At 37.1% G+C, this 12367-nt stretch overlaps 1 protein-coding gene across 1 annotated transcript; it reads left to right on the plus strand.

Annotated features, from left to right (window-relative positions):
* Positions 1–11444: 11444 nt before the first annotated feature.
* LOC145999251 (uncharacterized) lies at positions 11445–11834 on the plus strand. Its single transcript, XM_083136187.1, has one exon. It carries the CDS (start codon positions 11445–11447, stop codon positions 11832–11834), a length of 390 nt encoding a protein of 129 aa, XP_082992313.1.
* Positions 11835–12367: the final 533 nt, after the last annotated feature.

The raw sequence follows: 12367 nt of genomic DNA on the forward strand, positions 1-12367 counted from the left end.
AACTGCTAAAGAGATAGGTTTGGAAGTTAACAAAGAGAAAACTAAATATATGATTACAGGCCGAAACCAAGTGTTAGGTAATAATCAAAATCTAATTATTGATAACAACTCGTTTGAACCAGTTTCCAAATTCAAATACTTAGGAGTAATATTAACAAATGAAAATGATATTAAAGAGGAAATAAAAAGTAGGCTTAATTCAGGAAATGCATGTTACTTCTCTCTTCATAAACTTTTGTCTTCTCGTTTAATATCTAAGAAACTAAAAGTTAAAATATACAAAACAGTAATTTTGCCTGTAGTATTATATGGATGTGAAACTTGGTCCCTTACATTGAAAGAGGAACATAAATTGAGAGTATTTGAAAATAAGATCCTTAGGAAAATCTTTGTACCTAAAAGGGATGAGGAGACAGGTGAGTGGAGAAGGTTACATAATTTAGAACTACATAATTTGTATTCATGTTCAGATATTATTAGAATAATTAAATCAGGAAGACTTAGGTGGGCAGGCCATGTGGCACGAATGGGAGAGGAAAGAGGAGTTTACAGGATTCTTGTTGGGAAACCTGATGGTAAGAGACCTGTATGAAGGCCAAGACGAAGATGGAGGGACAACGTTGAGATGGACCTAAGGGAAATCGGTAGGGATGGAAAAGAGTATATAGATCTTGCTCAAGATAGGGAAAGATGGAAGGCCTGTGTTGCTGCAGCCATGAACCTTCGGGTTTAAGAAGGCTAGAGAGTTAGTTAGTTAGTTAGAAAGGAATGTAAATAGAACAGACAAAGTAGAAAATGTCTTGATCATAATAATTAATCATAGATGACCGATCCTTGCAAATATTTCGAAACATGGACATGTTTCAAAACTAATCACTATTAAAAAAGACGAACTTTCTCCTCGTCGTCAAGTTGAGGATTTAATATTTCTTTGCAGAACCATGAATGGACAACTCTTCATTAATGAATTATTTTCATGTTGTTACATCCATTTAGACAAACAATTGATTCACTCACAAGAATAACAGAAACCAAAAGCTACAGAAACGGCAAAACAATCGGTCAAGTTGCTTCCTGTTATGCATTTTCCCTTAAACAGGAAGTTCCACGGTGCAGAAAGCTCTTCCATGTGTACATAAAACTTATCCTTACCATATTCGAGAAGGCAGACAAAAGTTTTCTCCAATTTAATATCTCTGTCGGCAAAACTGTTGATGAAACTAGGAGTTTTATGATCTAAGAGTCACCAAAGTATGCAAAGTAGAAAATGCTCTTATGACCTAAAATTTCAAAAAATATCCACAATAATTTGAAAAATATGTCCTTATAACTGAGCTGTTTCAAACATCAATGTTCAACATGTGCTAAGATATTTTCACATACTATTTTTAGTTCACTTTAATAGCTCTGAGTTGCAATGTTTGTACAATGAATACTTTCTGTAAATTTTCAAATAGAAACGATTGCCAGCCATCAGGGCCTCGCACTGAGAAAAGCTTCTTCTTACTTCGGCTGACACAAGAGAAGCATATTTAAAGTGCTTGCACTCGGAAGTTTTGGGGTAAATTCCATTTTGTGCACTGCATTGCAATAGGGAAGAATAGGTAGTTCTCATAATTTTGCAGAATGTAAACAGTGCAAATCAAGTACGTATTTGATGAGCGTTATTTTGTGCCAAAGTCCATTTTATGATTTCATCCCATTAGAAAAGGAGACTGGTTTTCACCATTTTTTAGGATATAAACTGGGACGTATAATTGTAAAAAAATGAACAACTTGGGTGAACATGCGAGTCAAAACCATTTCGAAAATGGCTGTATATTCCTTGAAAAAAAACGAAAATATGCCGAATGTGACCGAAAATATATCAAAATATGCTCTATCGTGTAGAAATGACCAAATAGGTCCTAATATGACTTAAAATACACCTTAATTTAATTGATATCTTCATAGTATGAATTTTTATATATTAAGGGAACACATCACCCTTACAAAAAAAATATTCTCAGTCATGAAAGTCCTAGCCCTAGTTATAACGTTGTTCGTGTGACCGACCCAATTAATGAATAACAACTTTTCCGTTTTGAAGCAGGAGTTTTACAAGAGCAAACAAACTCTTTCGGTTGGAACGACCCAACTTAGTCCGAACATGAATAATTTATTGATACAAATTTGTTAGATCAATGCATTCTTAACCGAAAAAGTGTCTTGTGTGTGTGTGTGGGTGTGTGTATGTGTGTGTGTGTGTGTGGGTGTGGGTGTGGGTGTGTGTGTGTGTGGGTGTGGGTGTGGGTGTGTGTGTGTGTGTGTGTGTGTGTGTGTGTGCGCGCGCGGTTGTGCTTATAAAACTCTTGTTATAAAACGGAAAACTTTTGCAATGAAATCAAAACAAATACAGAAATTTATGACAAAGGAGAAAAAGCTCACCTCGCGGTAGTACTATGGTGTCTGGCACTACGCAGATTTCAACCACGAAGAGGGGCAGGTAGTAAGTCCAGGATTTTCCTTTTGTTTCATCGTCCCACTCCACCATCAGAACATCTGTTCGTGGACCCCCTAGAATTGCAGGAATATGTGCGTTGATCATTGTGTACAATATTTTAGTTCTAAATATCTCTTCCAGGCATCAACCGTACCAAGTACATTTTCCAGAGTAGATTTAAGATTATGATAACGAAACGAATTCATCGATTTCGCTCAAATGCAATTATGGTTCAATATTCCAAAGTATCCCACTGCTATAAGAATTATTCACCGGTTGGTTACAAAATAGTTCCTGCAAATTTTAGTGCCTGTAGTTACTGCCTATGGTGCAGAAATATTTCTGATTGGTGGTATACTATGTGCTACAGTAGGATTGTCTTCGTTTATTTTATTTTCACTTCATGATGTTTTCGTAAATATTTTCAGTGCAGATGATTTTGACGATCCCAGACCATATAAATGGTATGTGTTTGAACAGAACAGTAATTTGGATATCATGGAGAAGTAGGGTTACCAGATAAAAAACTTTAAAAAGGAGGACATTTTTACATTTCATAAAAGATTTTACAGAAATGTGTTTTGGTGAGCTTGTAGATCACACACCCATGTAAAATAATTTTAATTTTACGCCATTTAAGAAAATAAATAGACCTCATTATATATATTTTTATTGTATATATTAGAGTAGATTTCAAAGAGATTGGTAAAGACAATGGAGATTGGATTTTCTTGCCCAAGATATGAGAAAATGGAAGGCTTGTGTTGCTGCGGTGATGAACCTTCGGGTTCCTTATTGATCATAAGTTAGCCAGATAATAATGGAATGTCAATGTATTTAGACTATACTGAAATACCTTTATTAGCAACTGAAACGAATGTGACTGGGGACGATAGGACACTACACCTAGAATTGTTTCTTCAATCAAGAAACAAAATTCCGTTAATTTTTCTTTGTTGGATTTACTTTGAAATCGAACACAGAAGCAATATTAACAATTATTTACAAGTATAAAATTTTGTTACGAATCTGGAAGTTGAAGCAAAAAGGAGGACATTTACACATTTCTCTAAAAACTCGCCCGAGCCATATTTAGGACCCGAGAAAGAGGACATGTTCGGGTAAAAGAGGACGCCTGTAAACCCTATAGAGAAGTTGTAATCATAGAATCACTACATGATCCTTTATTTTATTAGTTTATTTATTTATACTTCTTTCGATTCGATCGAACCGTATCATTTTTTATTATTATTACAAATGTAACGCCTCTGTTTATGCAATTTTGAATACAATCTACTGTAGGGGTGGACTACGTGACTTCTAACCGTATTTATTAGTTTTTCTTTTATTGTGAAGCAAGTTGTTTCAGGAAGTATTGTAAACACATAACATGTCGAGCCAAGTCAAGTTACTCTCCTAAAGGCAAGGAAAACCATTTCAAAGTGAGAGGTGTTGTTATTGAAATATATTTGCTTTTGAAAATTGAAATCAATTTGTTGTGAAAACAACATTTCATAAAAGTAGTTTCTCGTTTCCTGTTTGTTTTGACTCTCCTAATAAGAATCAATGAACAATTTCCCCCACAGTCAGGTACGTATCTACAAATAATACTAATAATAATAATAATAATATTTAAATTAAAATAATTATATTAAAATAGTATTAATTATAATATTAAATATTAATTATAATATTAAAATTAATTAATTAATATTATATTAATTAATATTATATTTTTATTCTAACGATGGAAGCGGCCCCGGCGCCCACCCAGCGTCGAAAAACATGGGTACCTGGGGGAAACCCTGGGGGGGGGGGGTAAAGGCGGTTAGGGGCGTGATGCTGATCACATCACCCCCACTCACGACCGGATCAAGAAAGTGTGGGGCGTTACCCCCACACCCCCTATACGCCTTCATGGCGTGGTGCTTTGCACAGGGGAGCACTTTATTATATTTTTATTACATGAATAGGTAAAAAGACGGTATGAGAATAGTGATAGTATAACAGCACATAGCCTATTCATTATCTAGCCTACGTGAAGTTAAGGTCGGCAAAATTTGTGAAAATAGCTGCCTGTCAAGGAAATTAATGTCAAATAGATAAAGAATTGAATATTATTTAATTTAAAAGTCCCCCCCGCCCCCAAGTACGTTCATTGCGCGAAATCACAGTCCGCCGCCATATTTGGGACAAACAGTTCAGATTCTGCGTTGAAAACATGCCGATTAAGTATTGTTATCTTTGCTGAAGTGATTCCTCGTATGAGGAATGTGTAGGTATAGAATAAAGCAAATTTCTAGCTGCAAGAAGGCTTCTCAAACGCTTTCCTTATTTCAAGTTGTTTTCTTCCAAAAGTGCACTGCTTGATGACCTTAAGTTGAATTCATGATAACAGTTGTGCTTTCTTACCTTTTTCCCAACTTGCATGGATTTCGGAGTCCCTAAAATACTTTTTTTTTTTTATATTTTTTTAAATTTTTTTTTTATTTTTTTATTTTATTTTTTTTTTTTTTTTGAGAGAGAGAGAGAGAGAGAGAGAGATCCAACAGCTTGAAGAATATAGTCGCTTGTTTCAAACCATAAGAATGTTCTCGATTGGACCAAACGTTCAGTTGAGAGAAGAGTCTCTCTTGCGAAAATATGAATTCACCTTAAAGCCTGGTTTACATTGGTGGAGTAGGCGGGAGAGCAGCTGGAGCGAGTTGGGTAGAGCTAGCTACTTTCTTCGTGTAAACAACTGGGCAGAGTACTGGAGTCAGCACTCGCTCCAGTAGTCGGGACAGTCGAGTGGCTGTCCAACAAGGACAGTTGCTTCCTACCCCAGCGATTTCTTCACTCGCGCGTAAACTCGACGGACACTCGGTTAACGTAAACGCTTTCTGAGGAGAGTGTAGAGTCTGTGTTGTGGTAGAGAGTTGTGCGTTTGCTTATAAATTGTAATTGTATTTTTTAAAAAAATCTGCCATAAATAGGAGGTGATCCAAGTCCGACAACATAAGGTTTATAGAACTGTACCGTGAATATGAATGTCCATGGAATTTGTGTCGATTATAGGAACAAAGACAGAATCTACGGGCGTATGAGGTTATAACTGCAGGATATGGAACGTACAGAGACGTGGCGTGCATGAAACCGGCGTTACCGCAGGTAACAGCAAAATGTGAAGAATTAAAAAGTTATTTAACCTTTAAACAGCCAATGGGTCATATAATGGTGCCGATTACAACATTCACGTTCTTTTAGGACCTTCATACTTGTATGTGAGGTTGTTAACGCTGACAGATGTTGAGATAAGACTTTGAAATGTCATGTGGAAGAAAACCACTCCCCTCCTCCCTTTCTCTAATATGCAAATTAGCTATTTTAGCCAAAATGCAGGATTGTACATATTGCGTCATATTTCAGCCTGTATGAGAACTAGGGACTTGAAAGAAGTTTCACTTTGCTGCAAAAGGTCTACTATCAGAAAACAATGCAAAAGTTTGCGCCCTTTCTCCAAAATAACGGGAGAAGAGGGTGCGAACGCCAGATGTTTTTTTTTCATTGAAATTTGGGGACTTGGCCCCTCCCAACCCCGTTTTTCTCACTTGGGCTCTCTGAATTGTACACGGCGCGTGCTCCGATGTTTTTGCTATCAAACAAAAGTTATCCGAAGTAGATTGCTCAAATCTCAGAGATATAAGTGTAAGAGAATAAGTATAAAAATTTAAAAATCGCACGCGAGGGCCGCTGCGAGAGAGGGGTTACTTTCGAAAACCGGCTCGGCTGTTTAAAGGTTAAATGAAATAACAACCTTGTTAAATACTTTAACCAACAACGTTGCCGTCCGAGTATATTGCAGAGGACATTTTTTCTGCAGCCGACAGAAGCGAAGAGGGAAGCCATTCCGCTACCCTGAAGAGGTAACAAGAGGAGAGGGTGCCAATGCAAGGGAAGAGCAGGGGAAGACTTTGGGGCAAAGTATGCTATGGGGTTATTCATATGCCTGTTTAGGGGCCCAGTTACCGATCAGGCCTGCCGGAACAGGCCAGTGTTGTCACATTGAATTGGCAGAAAAGAGCTAATTCCGGCCAAAAATGGGAATACTATTTCTCTGAAACAACTAGAGCTAGACTGCATATCCGAGGCTGGATTTAACTATAACTGAAACCGGTTAGGTAATAGACGAAAAGAAAGTTCTTTGGTGTGATCGTGATTTGGACAAACCTTGCTCCAAAGAACTAAGTTGGCAACAGTAGTACCGTAGTACGTATAGCTGGACCAGAGAGAATTGTCTGGACTTCTCTTCCACAAACTGACTGGCGCTGGAGTAGCGGAATTCTGTCGTCTGCTCGCCGCACACACGTCTAATGAAGAAGAATTGACAAGGCTCGACCACCATTCATTGGATTTTCGCGATAACTGTGTAATGAGTGGTAGTTGTTGCTACGAGTGTTTGTGGCGAAAACACTGTGCGGATTGTAAAGTAATACAAATCTAGATTTAAGGCATGTTTTTGTGGGGGGGGGGAGGTGATAACGTCTAGCAGACATAATTGCCGTACTGATGGCCGGTAACACTTTTTCAAAAGTCACGCCAAGCCACTGGAACTTGGTGTATTTGGTGTAGGAGATGTAAAATTGAAAATAAGGAATTTATATTTTACTCACAACCAAGAACGAATGAATATAGAAAAATCAGGAAAGTTTTCTTTCTAGACATGTTCTCGTGCATTATTGTATTCATTTCTTGTAAAAACAAAGCGTGTAAACTGTTTCAGAGCTTTTCTTTAATCGCCAACGACGTCGATGGGATCATTCTGTCAAGAGAGCACCAAACAGTTGCAGCCACTATCCCACTTTGCTTGAGTAGAGTAGAAAGTGTGTAAGCAGCTACTCGCCATGGAAGGGCCGAGTGGAGCAGACAGGTTAGTAACTTTCCCGCTCACTCCACCAATGTAAACCAGCCTTAAGTGAAGCTTTACTGTAGTTAGCTCCGGAGATTCCCGGGACAGAGTATAATACGAGGGATGATAAAAAAAAAGGTTACAAAGCCTATTATGGCGTATATGTTAGACATAGCTGGAAGATCAACACACCTGATGATGGAGGGCACTCAACACTAGTCCTCGATGTAATCACCTTTTTTGTTCAAGCACTTGTCACAACGGTAGATGAGGTTTTCCATAGCGGTTGCACAGAAATCCGCGTCAAGTTCTCGTAGCCACCGTGAGGCAGCTCTTTTGACATCATCACATGTCAGATAATGGTGGCCAGCCAACCAAATGGTAGTCCCAGCTCAGCTGATATTGAGCGTAATGTTCTTCTTCTGTCCTCACGAATACACTCAAACACAAGAGCACAGTTCACGTCAGTGGTTGAGGTGCTGGGCCTACCGCCGTGTCCAGGGTTGTCATTAACAATACTGGTCCGTCCTTCTTAGAAGGCACGACACCACTTCTCTACATGTTGCCTTGAAATTGTCCCCTCCCCATACACCTCCACAATCTGCCTATGAATGTCAGCAGGTGTAGTGTTTTTGGCCCACAGGAACTTCACCACTGCCCTCACTTCTACTCTTGACCAATTTTCTAGACGAGTCACCATTTTAAATGTCCGCTTCTCGGGTATACATGGTCAGAATCCGAAGTCCTCAAACTCGCAACAAGACAAACATGTTATTAATTTACACATACATTTTCGTTACGTTACAGTGAATAAAACAAAAGTTATATGCTTTGTAACCTTTTTTTCCGACCATCCCTCGTATATCGATTGTTCGTGTGATATTGATACTTCAGTCAGGCGGAGACACACAGGCTAGTGTAAATTACCGGATCAATGTTCAAGTGAATAATTCATGTTGTCTCCATCAAATGTATCTATGTATTCTCGTTTGCTATTGAGTTGTCCATATAATGTTTGGTTTGATTACTAAGTCGAACAAAACCAGCAGACAATGACCAGTGTTGCCAACTTCTAAAGGACACTAAATCTACACTAGAATTTGATGATTCTTGTACCGGGCACATGTGTTCACCCCTCCACACACACAAAAAATATATATATTTATATATTGTAGTGTATTGAAGGTATTGTTATTGAATCCCAAAGTACATAAAAACGTGTATGTGAACTGTACCATAAACCAGTGACGTAGCTGTGTCAGGTAGCCACCCTGCTACTTTTATAAGTAGCTTTATATTTGATATATATAACATTAGTTTGTTATTCTCCCTAAACAAAACCTAATGTAGATCAGTAGCTTCGGAAAACTGAACTGTTAACTAAATTCAAAATATTTTTTATTCTAAACCTTTTATTCTGAAAAATAATACCTAAATGGAAATAAAGAAACCTTATGTGAACCTTTTCTATGGAAATATTTATTTACATACGTATCATTATGCCATACATTATAGGCTATATATGCAGGGTGGTGCAAAAGTAGGTTCACAGTTGACATATGCCAAGTAGGCAAAGACTATCAACCTACTTTTGCACCCTCCTGTATATTGTGCAATCCTACTTATTCCTGTACTGTACCTGTGCTGAACCTTATCTGGCATCTCTGTACGTCGAAGGGATACATTGAAAAATCGAAGTCACAGTCTGAGTAAAGAAGAATTCTGAAAAAATGAAAGACAAAATAAAAATCTCACATGTATTATATTACTAGGCTTGGGGATAGAAGGGGTGATGCTTGCGTGGAACAACATGGAGATAAAGGTGAGAAGGTGGGGGATGATTATGCAAATGTTATCCTACCTGGTTGGATGTTTAATGAAAATGTTCTAAACTTGGAGGATAGCATCTCTCATCGTTTCTCCACACATAGTAGGAATTGATACAATCGTAGATTTTAAATGGCGGTCATCATTGTATTGCTTGACTTTCGCATGAATTGAAATTATTTATTTAGTTGGCATTTACAGAGATAAGATATCTCCAATTACAGAGGCAGTGAAACAACATAAATAATGTAAATATGAATAAAATCAAATTCAATACAATAATGACGTTCTCATATAAAATATGTATAAACTATTCGTTAATTAACAACCAATATTATCATAAGAGACTACAGAGTACATACGTAGATAGGATTTGTTCAGAATAAATATAACCATAATAGGAAGGAAATAACAATGAAAAAAATTCATACAGATATTGATACACATACATATATCTACATTATATTTAAATTATACATACACACAATGTATTAACGACTTGTGAAAGTATCTCTGTCAAGTGTTTCTTTTATGGCATTTTTATAATCCAAAATGTTAAAATTAAAATCAATATTTAGAAATGTCTCGAAAATATGTTACCAATTCGTTGTGTGTATTGACAATTTACAACAAAACTCGGACAGCCATGTCTTTCGTTGAATGTATTTTATGGACGAAATATAACAGACTACTCATACGTTGTACAATCACCTGTAAAATATGAATATCGACTGTGCCCAGTGTGTAGCTCATATCGTATGTATATGCCCAGATTATAATCGGAAAATACTAAATATTTAAAGATTTTTATTACTGTTGGCTAAGAACACTTACACGTCCTTTTCCAATTGTACAGATATCTAGCCTATTGTTATCTATGTAACTTAATTTCCATGTTCATTTAATATTTAGACCTGTAACTGATGATGTCACATAATAGTGATTGACCTGTATGTATATATCTTGTGAGACATGTTGCCATAGTAATTATGGACTGTCTTTTGTTTTTGGTTTTTGTCTTAATTTTTGGTGGTGTGATAAGATTCTTTGTTAAGTTTTTTAGGCAGTGGTTGTTTTTATATTAAGAATTCGTACAGGTCATGTTTTAGTTAATCTGTATTTAGCACGTTTAAAAATTGTGTCCTCAAATTCCTGTCAGTGCGAAAAAGCTATATAATCGCTCAATCATTTATTTTTCGCTTAAGACAACAATATCGAGACATTTTATTTAAAAATTTATTGCGCCTTCAGGTTCCATTTCCAATATCAATATCTACATTATTCTCTGAGCCTCGTACTGCAGTTATTTGGATACTTAGGCTATGTCCGAAAGGTACAAAGTTCATACTTGAAGTATGGTCTTGACAGAAGTGACGTCACTTATAGTTCGAAAGCGTCAAGTTTACGAGGTATCGAGACCACAGGGCAGAGCACACGAAGTTGGAGGCTTGGTCACGTGACAAGTGGACTTGTTGCTCATTTGTTTGAAATCGCGGAGGTAGAAAGCCAGCAAGAACATTTGCAAATGCTATGTGATTTATGTGGTGGAAAACAAGTGTTTAAAGCATGGAAAACTAACGTGTCCTTGGTTATATCTACTGATCGTATTTGGCGCTACAGTCGAAGTGCAGTACGAAAGATCTTCACTTCCAGTCCACGATTTCCAAGATCGCACTGCGAGACCATTCTCGAAGTATGCTCGCTTCAAGTACGGTCTTGCACCGTTCGGACACGGCCTTTATAGTATCGCTAAAAAAACATCGGATTACATTTTAAATTAAATCACTCATGACCCTCACAGTTATTCAAACGTCATACTATCATAAGACCAGAATGGACAAATGCACTCAGTATGAAGTAAATAAGAAGTCAATATTGTTTCGAAGAAAATGGACATTAGTAATCATCATGTTGGAACATTGTTGGTATATAGCAACGACACACATAAAGTCAAGAGATGAGACACTGAATATAGCCTACGATGTTCTGTTAGTCTGTGCATAGTCTATGGTCTGTGTATCTTCTTCCTTTTTTTCTAGAAGAACAGCGTATGCAACGGATACGCATGTATGTGTTTATTCTGTCGTTCTGATTTACATGTGTATGAACTTTCATTGTATGATATATGTAATTTGACTAATAAAACAACAGGTTATGGGACCAGTCATGGATATAATGTGCGTGAAGTTCGGATTTCACTTTGAAAAGCACATGTAAGGCGCGTAGTGGATTACGAATCTACACGAAATGGCGGACACTGTGAAGTTTGCGATTCCAAAGTTGAATAATAGCAACTACCAGACTTGGAAGTACAAGGTAGAACTGTTATTAATAAAGGAAGATTTATGGGATGTCGTGACTAGTGAGAAACCCGCGGATCAAGATACAGAATGGATTAAGAAGGATGGAAAAGCTAAAGCAACGATTGGATTGTTACTAGAAGGTAATCAACTCGTGCACGTGCGTCGACGTGAATCAGCTAGAGGTTGCTGGGAAGTTTTGAAGAAATATCATGAAAAATCGTCGCTGACCAAGAAAGTATTTTTACTGAAGAAACTGTGTCGAATGCAACTGGATGAAGGAGGTGATATGGAAAAACATATCAACTTGATCTTGTGGATCAACTTACTGGTTTAGGTGAAGTTTCAATAGAACATTTAGTGGTTGCAATGTTGCTGTGCAGTCTACCAGACACCCATCAAACCTTGGTTATTACAGCACTAGAAAGTCGACCTGAAGAAGATTTGACACTTGAACTTGTTAAAGGGAAGCTAATAGGCGAATATAAACGAAGAAAGGAAGTGCAACGTACTTACAATGATAAACGGGAAGTGGCACTAAAAACAATGTCTTCAAAGAACAAAAGTGTGTGTTACTTTTGTAAATTACCAGGTCATTTTTAAAGAAATTGTGGTAAGTACAAGGCATATCAAAGAAATGCTCATAAGGTTAAAGTGAGAAGTTATGTGAAGCATGATCAAGATAGTGATGAAGAAAAGAAAAATGTTTGTGATTATGTATGCCTTAAAGCAAGTGAAGGAAATCTAAGTTCACAAAATTGTTATGTGGATTCTGCTGCTACCTGTCATATGTCAAGTAACAAAGAATTTTTCAGTGTGCTTGATTCAAAAAGGAAAGCAGACAATACAATTGAAAAGCAAGCACTTTAC

Source organism: Lepisma saccharinum, chromosome 15 (assembly GCF_977018435.1).
Source record: "Lepisma saccharinum chromosome 15, izLepSacc3.1, whole genome shotgun sequence".
In the NCBI taxonomy this organism is placed as follows: Eukaryota; Metazoa; Arthropoda; class Insecta; order Zygentoma; family Lepismatidae; genus Lepisma; species Lepisma saccharinum.

What these genes read in the sequence shown, in the direction of transcription:
- LOC145999251 (XM_083136187.1), top strand. Translation starts at nt 11,445, where the DNA reads ATGGCGGACACTGTGAAGTTTGCGATTCCAAAGTTGAATAATAGCAAC.